The sequence below is a fragment of the Protopterus annectens genome, chromosome 13.part0, assembly GCF_019279795.1.
Source record: "Protopterus annectens isolate FY-2018-M chromosome 13.part0, PAN1.0, whole genome shotgun sequence".
Taxonomy (NCBI): Eukaryota; Metazoa; Chordata; order Ceratodontiformes; family Protopteridae; genus Protopterus; species Protopterus annectens.
The window spans coordinates 710432823-710446859 of record NC_056747.1 but is presented as its reverse complement, the minus strand read 5'-3'; the positions used below and the strand labels follow the sequence as shown (position 1 = coordinate 710446859).

The following is a 14037-nucleotide window of genomic DNA, read 5'->3' as shown; positions in this document are numbered from 1 at the left end:
TTTTCTTGTGTGAGTGTGTACGAGTGTTTAGGTATCCTATATTTGACTTATTTAACTTATTTTGTGTTTATTTCCCTCCCTGCCCTCGCTAGTCGTAGTGTGTGTTTGTGGTGTGTGTAGGGGCCTAGTGAGTGTGTTTTCTGTATACCATGTTGGAGGACCCTAAAGCCATCTTTTCAAAATGCACCGAGTGTGGCCATAAGCTTTCACCGGCGGATGGCCACACCCGGTGCGTTAGGTGCCTTGGGGTTGAACACCTCTCCTCGGGATGCGCGATTTGCGCAGCGTTCAACCCCAGGGCACTTAAGGACCTGAGGTCGAAGCTGATTCTGGCAGGCCTTTTGCCCCCGGACTCGGCTCCGGCCTCTGGTACTTCTGTGGCCGCTACCCAGCCCTTGGTGGTAGCCACCCCTGTCTCCCTCCGGTCGGGACTCAACCTCCCACTTCGGCTCCGGAGGAGAGGGAGGCCGGGAAAGCCAAACGGAAGGAGAAGCACCATAAGCAGCGGGCCGAGGACTCCTCCTCGGCCCCGCCCACCAAACGGGCTTCTCCATCCAGAGCTTCTGGATCACCTCCTCCTCCTCTGCTCCAGTCCCCTTGTTTCTCACCGGGACCCGGGGAGGAGGGGACCCGGTCCCCGTCGAGGTCATCGAGGCGACACTCTAGGTCTGCCTCGGTGGCCTCTTCGAGGTCCACCTTTAGCATGTCAGATGCAGACATGGACCGGATGATGAGGAGGTTCATCCAGGCCCAGCTGCAGATGGGAGTGCTCTTGCCTCCCCCCCCCCCTCTGGGGGGAGCTTAACCCCATTTTTTGCTCCAATCTCTCCTTCTCCGATCGGCTTTCTAGGTTCGGAGCATTCGGAGCCGAGCCGTGTTGGATCCGGGGGTGGATCGGAGCGGATAGTACTGGTTACTTTGACTCAGACTGGTCCCTCAAACTTTTCAGATCCGACCTCTCGGAGCCGTGGGTTGAGCTTCGGATCCGAGGGATTCAGTGTGACTTCGGCTCCGTCCCAGTCGGAGCACACGGGTCCTTTGGATCCGAGGGTCTCTGCCCCTGATCCGGTTCCCGCTTTGGATCCGAGTGGGAGTTGACTCTCGGATCCTGTTGAGAGTGGCTTCCCCTCGGCTTTCGCGGTGGTGGAGAGGGCACTGTTGAGTGCATCCGGGCCTCCGGTTCTGGCTTCGGCTCCCCCCTGCACTCCCTCTCAGCTGGTCCAGGCTCCCATCACCCGGCCTTCAGGGCAGCCTACTTCAGCGCCTCTGGGTGTTCCTTTGGAACGTGACATTGCTGGTGAGTCTTCCTAGGATAGCCCCCCCCCCGAGGAGGTCCCTCACAAAGCTAAGTGTAAGAGGAGACACGTGGTCTCCTCCGTGTCCCTTACGGAAGATATGGACTTAGATGAAGGGGAAGGCTCCCCAAGGTCACCCCCCCCGAGGATGTCTCCTTTTGAGACATCATGGAAATGCTCAGGATTAGGGGAGGGTGGTCTGCCCCCAAGGCTTCCTCAGATGAGTCCGTATTCCTAGAGGCGTTCGAAGCAGGGCCATCTACCTCTTGGGTGTCCCCTCCCCCCGACCCCCTGGTGGACCTTATTTCCACCAGGGCTTGGAAGGAGCCGGACACTGTAGAGCTAGTCCCCAAGCACCCAGATAGAATCCTGAATCCCCCTGCAGAAAGAACCCACTGGAGCAGAGGTCCCCCCGTGGATGCCATGTTAGTGGCGGCGGCCACCAAGAGGGAGTTGGCTCAGGAGAGCTCCGCGGTCCACCCGCCGAGCATGGAGTCTCGAGCGATCGACAGCCTTGGGAAGCGGGTCTTTAGTTCAGCAACCTTCTCCATGAGGGCACTGAACTATATGGCACACGTCATCCGGATGCAGCGAGATCTAATAAAAGAATATGCTGCCTTCTCCCCAGAGTCCATGTCGGAAGGAGACAAGCAGTTGTACTCCTCCCGAATGTCCACTCTACATTCAGTTTCCAACACCTCTATGCGGCTCTTGTCTCACGCCACGGAAGGAGCCGCTAGAGCTGGCGGAGCAGGCCTGGTAATGAGGCGCCAAGCCTGGCTCCGACATTGTGACTTATCGGAACCCTTTAAGGCGTCATTCGCGAATGCCCCCTTTGATGGTTCTGCACTGTTTGGCAAAACCATTCGCGACACTTTAGTCCAGAGCGAGAAAGACGGGAAGACGTTGTCTGCAGTCAGAGTCCGCTTCTCTGCTAAGAACCAAAAGGGTCCGAAGAAGATGTGGTTCCGGAAATCGCATCAGTCCCAGTCTGCTCCGGACAACCAGTCCTCTCGTGGCAGAGGAGGACAGGGAGGACGCTGCCCAAGAGGCAGAGGAGGTCCCAGAAATTTTGGATCCAGAGAACCCTTCTCAGAGAGGCCCACGCAGAACCCTGAGGGGTTGGCCGGCTGCTCCACTCTGGAGGCAGTTGGGGGGCGTCTTTTGAAGCACCTAGCAATGTGGGAGTCCATAGCAACAGATCGCTGGGTGCTTTGCATCATATCCAGAGGCTACCAAATTCCCTTTATTGTAACCCCCAAAACCAGAAGCCTCCCTGACGTACCACCCAATCAGAGGGAGGTGGCTGCTACAGAAATTCAGCAGCTTTTACAAAAAAGAGCCATCCAACCCGTCCCCCCAGATCAGTTCGGATCAGGGTTTTACTCTAGGTTCTTTCTGGTGCCAGAAAAGACGGAGGACTTGAGGTCCATCCTCGACCTCTCTCTCTTGAACCTGGCAGTACCCAAAGAAAAGTTCCGAATGGTCACGCTACAATCTATTCTCCCCCTGTTATGGGAGAACGACTGGATGTGCTCGATAGACCTCAAGGATGCGTACTACCACATTCTTGTGGACAGACATTCCACGAGGTTCCTCCTCTTCCGGCTGGGAGCCAGTCACTTTCAGTTCAGGGCCCTCCCCTTCAGTCTCACCTCACCCCCCAGGGTGTTCACCAAAGTCTTGGCGGTCATAGCGGCCCACCTGAGGCTTCTGGGAATTCAGGTCTTTCCGTACCTGGACGACTGGCTCCTCATCGCCCCAACAAGGCATCTGCTCTGTTCAGGCAGGGATTATTTCCTCAGTCTTGCTCCACGCCTAGGGTTGACTGTCATCATGGCCAAATCCTCTCTGGTTCCTACACAGGTAATAGATTTCATAGGGGCGAGATTGGAATCCAGAATAATGCTCGCCTTCCTGACTCCCGATCGGCTTCAGAACCTGAGGTTGCATGTTCAGGCCATTCTCCAACTTCCTGCTCCACCGGCGGAATTGATCCTGAGAGCTCTAGGGTCCATGGCGGCAGCAATTCCTCTGCTACTCCTAGCCCGTCTAAATATGAGGGTCCTCCATTGGACCCTCCAGGTACAATGGTCCCTGTCTCGCAACCCCCTGTCCCATCCTATTCCCCTAAGCAGGGCTTGCAGAGGGTCGCTCATGTTGTGGCTCCAGTCCCCAAGTCTCCACACGGGACGACCATTCTCGATGCCTTTCCCCGTCGCCACAGTGACCACAGATGCCACTCGCCTGGGGTGGGGGGGCACTATTCAGGCAGAGCGGTCCAAGGCACGTGGAACGACACAGAGACCTCCTTGCATATCAGTGTCCTAGAGATGAGGGCGGTGCTTTTGACGTTGCAGGCACTTCACAGCCGCCTTCCAATTGGGGCGATTGCAGTACAAATGGACATGTCAGTGGTCTGGTACATCAACAAACAGGGGGGAACCAGGTCTTATCCTCTTTGTCGCGAGGCCATGAAAGTGTGGGAATGGGCGATATCCACCAACCGCTTTCTCATTGCAATGCACATTCCGGGACGGTCCAACATCCTAGCAGACAGGCTAAGTCGTTCAATTCTGACCCCATACGATTTGGTCTCAATCCTCTAGTAGCGAAACAAATATTTGCCCAATGGGGGCAACCCTGTTGCGATCTTTTTGCCTCTCCTTCAAATACCAAATGCAACAGTTACTTCGCTCTAATCCCCCCTCAGGGGGAGTCCCCGAGAGACTCTAGTACATGCTTGGCCTCCTTTACGCTTACCCTCCTCTTCCCATGATGCTAAAACTCTTACAGAAAGCCAGTCGGCTGGGGAGCAAAATTATTCTCATTGCCCCATTCTGGCCTCGTCAAATGTGGTTACCGTACCTGTGGTCTCATTTGATTCATCCACTTTGGATTCTGGATCCCCTCCCAGGTCTCATTACTCACCCTCTGGGTCTTCCGACCCCCAACCTGGTCAACCTCAAGCTGACTGCTTGGTTGCTCCAGTTCCACTCCTGATGAGGACTCCCGGAATCTCCTCACCAGTCAAAGCCATCCTAGTAGCAGCACATAAACCTTCCACCAGAAGGGTCTATCGTGTCTCCATTTGGGCAGAGCACCATCACTTGGATCCTTTCACGGCGCCTCTTACGTTGGTTTTGGATTTTCTAACTACCCTTTTTCATCAAGGGGCTAGCTGCTCTACAGTCAAGGTACAACTAGCAGCGATTTCGCATTATCATGTAGAGCATGAATCGGGTCCTCTAATTACTTTCAAGCTTTGTAAAGCTTTCCTCAAGGGTACCTTCCTTCTCAGACCTCCGGTCAGGGAGGTAGTACCCCCATGGGATTTATCTTTGGTTCTACAGGCCTTGACAAGCCCCCCTTTCGAGCCGGCGGCTACGGTTGATCTTAAATACCTCTCTTGGAAGACTGCCTTCTTGGTGGCCATTACTTCAGCTAAAAGGGTCTCTGAGCTTCAGGCTCTGTGTGTTAAACCGCCGTACTTAGCCTTCCATCAGGATAGAGTTTACATCAGGATCAATCCGTCCTTTCTGCCTAAGGTATCTTCGGAAGCTAATATTAATCAATCTATTAATCTTCCCGTGTTCTTTCCCTATTACTAGAACAAAGGAGAGTACAAACTGCATTTCTTGGATGTGCACAGACAATTTCACTTTTATATTCATCGAACTGCTGATCATAGGCAATCTGACCAGTTGTTTGTCTCCTTTGCCAAAACAAATTTAGGCAAGTCAATTTCTAAAGTTACCCTGTCACGGTGGATAGCTAGTTGTATCCTCTTGGCATATCAGAGTTCGGGAAGGCCTGCACCTCAGGGAGTCCGAGCTCATTCTACTAGGGCCGTCGCTACTTCGGCGGCTTTTAAATCTAGGGTTCCCTTAGATGATATTTGTTCCGCAACCACTTGGGCCTCATCTCATACCTTTATCAGCCATTCCAAACTGGATGTTGTCTCCAGAGGTAGGGCGTCCTTTGGCTCTGAAGTGCTCCGGAATATTCTTCCATAAAGGCCACCCAGGATTCAGGTAGCTGGGGACTCTGTCCCAAAGGTTGCTAACAAATGAAGTTCCTACTTCAGATTAAGAAGTTATGTACTCAGCATAACGTTCCATCTGAGTAGGTATCTTCATTTGTCTGCAACCACCCCCCCCCCTCCTTCCCCCTGACCTATAGGATTCTGTTTAGGATCTATCTTAGATAAGCCCCTTCCGGGGCACAGTAACGATGCTTATATCGGGCAAACTTGATCTGAGGTCAGTCAGGGTTGGCAGGGGATTATGGGTAAAGGGAGGAGCTAGGAGCTCGGATCTATGCTGTGGTAGAAGTTGCCGGCTCGGATCCGTATCCCAAAGGTTGCAGACAAATGAAGATACCTACTCAGATGGAACGTTATGGTGAGTACATAACTTCTTAACAGCAGTGAGTTCAGAATTGAACCCTGATGCACATCTTCTCCCACTGGGATCCCCTCTGTGAGTCCAAACTCTGTTTGCACTTGTGCCTTTGGGTACTTTTCCATAGTCTGTAGTAATTGTACCAGTTATACCAGTGTTTCTGGGACTTTGAAACATTGCAGAACTGCCCAAATCTGCTTTCTTGAGACCTTGCCATATGCTTCCTCCAAGTCTAGGAATGCCCATTTGGGCTCTTTACTCATCTCTAGCGTCTTCTCAACTGTCCGTCTCCCTGCAAACATCAGGTCTGTTGTACTGCATCCTGATCTGAATCTCAACTGCTGATCTCCAGTCTCATTTTCTACTATGCTGTACTTTCATGCAGTGTGGCAGGAATTTGATGCTTCTATACTGCCCACAGTTGTAAATGTCCCATTTGTTCTTGTGCACTGGTACTAGATTGCTTATTCTCCAGTCATCTGAGTCATGCCTTTCTGTCCATAATGCCATGAGTACCCCCAGGGAGCTATTTGTCCTCTAACTTGCCCAACATCTTGATTACATTGCAGTGACCTCATCCAAACCTGCTGCTTTCTCCGACTTCGTTTTCCTTAGTGCTGTTCTTACTACTTTTACGGTGAGCTCTTCTCTTCCCATTGTTGGCTGTGTCTGGACCAGTACACAGTGTGGTTTTCTTCATTCAGAAGCTGCTGGAAGTACTTTTTCCATCTATCTTTGATGTCCTGTGGGCTGATCAAGTTATTGCTGGCATCTCTTATGAAGATTTTCTGATGACATTCTTTATCTTTCTGTCTTTGCTGTACAATTTGATAGTTTCTGCTGAGTTACTTTCCAGAACTTGGTAGAGTGCCTCTTATTTGTGGTTCTTTGCTATTGCGACTGCTATCTTAGCCTCTTGATTAGCCAACCAACAATTCCCTCTTTTCATCAACCGTCTTTTCACTCTAACTTTTTCTGCACTCCTTTCTTTTGATAACTTGTTGTACTTCTCCATAAAAGCACTTTGTTTCCTTACGTAGCAAATTGCTATACCTGGCTCAGATGCATATCTGTTCTGTAGTCATTTATTTTAAAACCTCTGTAGAATGAAATTAATAGTAACAATAGGTTTATGGCTCCAGAGGGAAAGAGGGTGTGTGTGAATGACAGTGCACAGTAAAAAAAAATCTTAAAATACCCAGAGACTCGATTAGTTTATGACTCATTGGGACAGAAAGATTAAAAAACTGCACACACCTTGCTGTGTGGGCTTTTTCCTGGGTGCCAAAAACCTTAAAATGTGATAGGAAGGTTTATGTTGAGACTGAAGGAGACAAATTATGAAGGAAATGTGTGAAATTTCATCCAAACCCCGCATGTTTTTTTACTGATGAAGCGAAGTGTCACAGAAATGCAGCAGAGAAGAAGAAACAGCTAAATCTAATTTTTTTTCCCTACAAGAAAGAGCATGTGGGGTAATTATGTAAGAATAAAAGTAAACTCTGGGAAAAGGAAGCATTGTGTTTAGAACATAGTTGTCTTTAAAGAGATGGGTGTCTAGGGATGCTATTGCTGCATTTAATTTTTAAATCTGCAATTCATGATTAAAGCTAGTAGCTGAGGTGCTCTGTATCAATGTAAAAAAAAAAAAAATAAGGCTGACAACATTCTGAAGAATGAACATAATATATAAGATTTTGGGGTTGTTTATTCAGGACTTACAAGAAAAGCAAAGATCGTATTTATGGAGAGGGGGGATTTTATAAACAAAAAATGTGCAAATGAAAGTAGATATGTGGTAAAGAGTGAAAAGTAATACATATGAATGAATGTTTCACAAGCTCAGTGGTTAAAAAAGTTATCTACCAGAAAGACTTGGGGCAGTACTGACTTGAAGTATACAAGAATTAGTACGCTGAGAGTTTGTGTGGTGGCTGACATATGGGCAACTTTCACTAAAAATAAAAATAAAATGTTTAGCAGAAAAAAGCAAACTTGCAAAAGGATGCATTGAGCAAGAATAAACTTTGGAGGATTTTTTTTAAACATTGCAAGTTAGTAGAGTAGTAAGTGACAGTGCGAGTATACTAGAAAATACAATGCATCAAGTATCTGTAGGGAAAAGTTTTGTAATGATTTGATGATGACACCTGGGCATGTATATGGAAGAACTGGTTGAGCAGATGAAAACCATTGCTGTATAAGAAAATACAGGTAAAGGAGGAAAAAAAATGTTATTCAGCAGGATTTAAATGAAGAAAAGGGAAATAATGCAAAAGTATTGTTTAAACATGCTCCTTCCAAAACATATAGATACTATTTATATCTTAATAAGTGACATGTTTTTGTGAAATATTGTGCTTCATATGTTAAGTTTTCATATAAAATATGCACTTTTCTAAAGACAACATTTTCTGAGAGGGTTTGTACACTGCTTATAAAAATAAATTCTCAATAGGTGCCTTAGATCCTTTTGCATCCACCTGAACTATCACTCTTCTCACCTCAACCACATAAAATCTCAGAATAAAGTTGTGACCAAAGGTTGGCATCATATGACTGTGGCCCCACCCTCTTTCCTATGCTACATTCATTCTTGGTACTGGAACATGTATCTAAGTGCCATGTGTGGGAAGGAATGCGCACAACCTTCCAGTTTTTAGGAATCAAAGGCAAGTGTACCATCTGTTGAGTCACTGAGAAAGACTTTACTTTTACTAGCCAAAGCCTTGCAAAAGAACTATGAATATAGTTTTTGCTATAGTCCCATCCAGAGACTACGTGAATGCATTCCTGCTTTAGGCTGTTCCTTGGGTGCAGTTTCTAAGGGTGACCACTAATTGAGAGAAGTCCTCCATGACTCCTCAGGGAGTTGCCTTCATACGTACAGAACGAGTCTCCAGTATTGGTTATTCCTGTCTGAGGAGGAGGAGCAGCAGGTCATGGCTTTGGCAGGTTATGTGAGAACAAACCACAGGGTGCAGATTCTGCTGTATTCTGGGGATTTTGGCCACTGTGATCCTTGATATAGATATGGTATAAAAGTAAAGTTGTCTTCCCTCATAGTAGCAGTGGGATATTTTTAGAAACAGTATATGATACAAAGCCTGCAAAGTATGCAGAAAGAAATATGCAGCAAACGTGTGATTAGCCTAGCAAAAAAAAATTTGCAGGACAACAAGATTTGCTATGGACTTAAAACATTAATAACAGATGACTATGAAAATAGAGGCTTGCTGACATAGCATGATAAGGTAGATACAACAACTCAATTGACAGACTGGATCTAACAAAGGGAAATGGCTAAAAGTGCAGAAAATGTCTGTCTTGTCACAAGAGTACATCCTGTTTTTTTTTCAGAAACTGATAAGGAAACGGAAAACTGGTGGTGAGGTCTACAGTATTCTCAGAAATTGATTAAGGGTTAGAAACTGGTGTGGTCCACAGTAAAGCCACAAATACGCCAATAATGTTTTAAGAAGATTTAAATTTAGTGTATAAAAGTGACTGAAAACTGGTTGGAAGGACATTTGATTTATGAACAGAGTCGTTTGAGGAAGTGCAGTTTATCTGTCAGTAATCCATGTTATAAAGAAAATGTTAATATCTCGACAATAGTGTTTGGTCAGTTGTATTAATAAATATCAAGTATGAATGCAGTTGTACAGTGTTTTGGTCTATTTGTTATTTTAACAATCCTCATGACATCATTGACATACCTGTGCATATGGGTGTTGTACTAATACTGTGGGAGTTGCATGGCTGTACAACCATCACTTACTCTCAGACTTTTTTTTTTTGGTGTTAAATCCACATCATTCATTGTGAAGTGATGGACAACTCCCACCAAAACCTTCCCACAGCAAAACCCATTACAAGTTTTGACAGCAGTTGCATTGCTGGTGTGGTGGGAAGCCCTTCTTGACTTCTGTATGGCATAAGTGATATGGCTACCCCACTGAGAAGGGAGCACCACATCAGGAAGGTGGAGCTTTGGATGGTCTATGACACACATGACCTTGGAATTAGATTCTTCTGGAACCATTCCTCATTCTGACAGGCAAATATTCTGTCATGTTGCGTCTAGCACAATGAAGGTGGAGCAAGGGTGTGCACAATCTACAGGGAGGTGATGTTCATTGGGATTTATGATATAGGGGCAGCATTGCTAGTCAATCATATCACAGAGGACAAGGATGAGCTGCCAGAGCCTCACAGCCACTTCTCTTATGGTTTCAGAGCCATGCTTTGTCTGTGTGTTCATAGGACACTCCAGAGATTAACCCATTTTCCACTTGGGAGAATGCAGTCCACCCCTGTTGTCCTCTGTACTGGAGGATAAGGTGAATCTGTATGTGCTCATAATCCAGTAGCATGCAAGAATGTTATATTCCTTCACATACTATTTCTTCTAATTATGTCTTATTCCAGGAAGAAGGACCAAAATGCATTCCATTTGCCTTTTGGTGGATGAAAGGGTCGTGGTGTCAAGCAATTATGCTCCTGGTGGTACAGGAAACTCTCACTCTCTAGCCTAGGTAAAGGGTGTCCCGTTGAGTTAAGATGTCAACAAGCTCCATGTTGAAGCCTTACTGTGGGAACCCTTTTCTCCAACTGGGTCTTTCAGCTGGGGTCTCAGATGTTATTGAAGATGTTAGAAGCTTTCCCCTTTGCAGGGCTGTCTCCCCAGACTGAAACATTTTTTAGTCTGTACTGCTCCACTAAGTCAGTTTAGAGGTGATTTTGACCCGTTCGTTCATCTTCATCTGCTGGACTTATGTCTGACTTGGGCAAGTTTGTTTTTTGCTTGTCAGCAATGTAGGTGACTAATCTTCATTGTTTCTTGATATGCAGAATGATTTCTTCCAAGCAAATGGGGGCAGACTATCAGACTTGGGCACTTGGCATTCTTAGACCATTCAGATCAGAGCATTACATCACTGCACACAAAGCTAAGCATGAGATCTTCTGATAAACATTTGCTGAGTGGTGACTGGTGAAAAGGATACCTCCAGCCTTTGCACATGCAAAAGAAGAGGTCCTTATAGATATTACTTGTTGCTATAATAAGTATATTTTATTTAAATAAGGCATCAACATAATGTATATTTGATTGTCTATACAAATCTCTGTTTTTCAGCGGTGTAATTAAGGAATGGCTCTGAATGTACTAATTGCTTGCCAGATATTAAAGTGTATTCTTTATTGTGCACATCATTTACAGTGCATCTGTGTAGCTGCTCCTTGGTCAGAAGTAAGAAAGATACTTTCCTTAAACTATACCATGTCTAGATATGGCAGTATATTCATAACTATTGTTTCCTTAGACTATCTGTGTGGTACAGAGGGATGAAAACCTGACTTGCAACTCCAGTGATGGGGATTTGATTAGCGTCTCCAGCACTTGGAGACAGGCAGGGAAGAGTGAAAGAGCATTGCCGACTTACCTCTCCTGGAGGCATGGGATGAGGAGGGTTTTGTGCACACTTCGGGGCACACTGAGCAATGTTATTTCCATTATGAGGACTGGAGAATCCACTACTCGTGCCACATGGGAAAGTTCAGGGCTGCTTGGAAGGAATCCCCTTTTAAAAATTAAAGGACTGCCTCTGCAGCTAGTACATTACACATCTCTTCTGATTGCTTACTTGGGTTTGTGCAGGTTAAGGCTAACAGAAAAAGAAAGCCTGAAACCACCCCAATTGTTGTGTGAACAATGGTCCCTCCCAGTCAACCCTTCTCCCCCATAATGAGAAACAGAAGGGCAGATTAGAAGGGGGCTGATGATTGACAGGCATTGGGGGCAGAAAATCGCAAAAATATTTTATTACAGTGGAATCAATTATAATATTTTTTCCATCCCATTACACCTGGGCAGTGGCTCTGGTGATGATGGAGAACACTGGCTAAGTGCAAATCTAAAACACTGAGTCGCGTGGTTACACAACTGCTGTACTGTTCTGAGAGCTACGCAAAACCACTGGTGTGGTCCAGTGTTCATTATCGCCATGGCTTCTGATACTTGATTTAAAACATAAGTTCTCATATTCTCACTGGGAGCCTCCCTCAAACCACAGGAAAATCATTAAACCTCTTTGAAGTATATAAAAAAAAAAATAGGCTTCTCTCTTACAAAAAGGCATGAACTACACTATATAGAAGCAGAACAACCACAAGATCATAGGAGGTTACTAGGCTATTGGCCCTAGAACATTTATAAGCCTAGCCATGTTATACCCTTGTTCCTTTATAGACCAAGATATATAGTCGATATTTCCAATGTGAATCTAAGATCAGCACTGGCTGCCCCTATCCAGTAGGGACATCGTTGAAACTCCCGGGGTAAATTTACAGTTTCCCATCCAGTTGTCCAAGTTACCTTTAAATAAGGTCGTTGAAGAGCTCTGTTTTACATGAATTGGGAGTTTGTTCAGAGGAGTGGCAACCTCTGGGAGACCTTTCTCTCCCTAGCATGTCCTGTTTGTCGCAGGCTAGGTTAAGATCCCTAGAACGAGTGGCTCTTGTCTCATTTGATTTTTGATGTGCAGCATTTACATTAAGGCAAGGTTTGAGACTGCTCTTTAGACCAGGCACAAGTCGCCTGTAAGCAGTCTATATGATACAGAGTACAGTGACAGTGCCTTCAGTTTGTCCATGTAGGTCACGCATTCTAGGCCTTGAATTTTCTTTGTGAGAAACCTCTGAGGTCTCTCCAGCTGCTGCAGGTGTCTGGTAGAGCACATACAGAAGGGAGCATTGTACACTATTATTGGTCTGATGAGGGATGAGTACAGGGAGTTATAACCTCCTTAGCTTTTAGATGCTATGCACTTATGAGATGTGCAATATAGAAGGTCTTCCTTACCACTGCGGACACATGATCAAAGTTAATGTTGCTATCAACAATCTGTGAGCCCATTTTATAGAATGTTGACATCATTGGGGGATTCTATGATTGCACCCAGTTTGCAATCATCCGCGAACTTAGTAAGCCAACACCACCATCACTAAAGCTCAGATGCTCATTTGAAATAGCAAAGATTTTGATTATGTGCATTATTCCTTTACTACTGATTTGTACTCGGATGGTTTATATTTGCCACCCTTACGATATCAAATAGTTAACTTTGTGCACATCAGTATAATTGTATGATTAGAATGGCTGATTTAGAACGTCATTAGTCTGGGATATTTGCTGCTTCTGCTTGATCTGCAGTCCACACGTTTATCGGGCTTTAAAGACTAAACCAAGTATCTTCAGCGAGACATTAATTTCAGTGTTGTCCTTGAGATACTCCTAAGCTAATGGAGGAATATTTTCCTTCATTTCATTAAAACAGTTGCTGTTCTTTGCCCCTTTTTAGGTTTACCTTGTTGGCTGTGAGAGCATTAAAACAGGCATTTTTTGTACATTCTGTAAACTAGATCTTTGACTTCACAGTGAACAAGATGACCATCCACCCTGCTTTATTTGTAACTTGTTTGCTTGCTTGTATTAAGAGTTGAAATTATTGCATTAAGGGACTGATCAGGATATGGTCACCCATCATTTAAGGTGTCCCCATGAAGACACTGAGGCAGATCTAACGAAGAATCCAAGAGCAGAATTCCTGAAAAGCGATTGCTTAAAAGCTGTCTGCTGACAGAACCTAACAGCAGGAGGTATTCAGTATTATCCTGCTAACCAGACATTTCTTAAAGATCTGGTGTTATGGTAGGTGATGAGAAAAAAAGATGTAGACTGTTCGCTTAGTTTTTTCCCTCAGCAGTCACCACTACTTGCTATACATTTGACCACTATACTACTACTGGCGCCCCAGAGTTCATTTTGTAGGTTATTTTAGTAGTTCACTGTCATAGCTCTGATTTCATTCCATACAAAAATTTATTAGAAGAGGGAGTACATCACTGTTTCACTTCTGGAATGCTAACAAAGGAAGTGGGCTGCAGTTTGCATTATCAGTATTTTGTATTTGGGTAGGGGAGGGATGTTGAACAACTTATTATATCATGAGACACACATGCTTCCAGAATACAAATAGAATGCATGGTGTCTATACTTCAGGTACAGTCTTGACTCCCTGCTTCATCATAGACCATCACCCGTTCCTTTCCCAACTAAAGTAATCTCTGTTTAATCCTTTCTGCTTGGCTGTGCCTCCTCTTGGACAATCCCAGACTGTGAAAACTCTGGTAACTAGTCTTGAAGACATTAAAGTGACTTTATATTTTATTTTTCCACTTTCAGATACTCAGGAGGATCATCCATCTAGCCTTGGAAGTGAAAAGAGTGCTTTCACCAGAGTTGAACCCACAACACCAAAGCGAGAGCCAGGTAT

At 45.5% G+C, this 14037-nt stretch overlaps 1 protein-coding gene across 1 annotated transcript in view; it reads left to right on the top strand.

Annotated features, from left to right (window-relative positions):
• Positions 1–14037, top strand: part of SPAG5 (sperm associated antigen 5) — a 958852-nt gene that overhangs the window by 178809 nt on the left and 766006 nt on the right. Inside the window, exon 6 of the mRNA XM_044054398.1 lies at positions 13947–14033. Coding sequence (XP_043910333.1) covers positions 13947–14033 — 87 coding nt within the window. The remainder of the gene's footprint in view (positions 1–13946; positions 14034–14037) is intronic.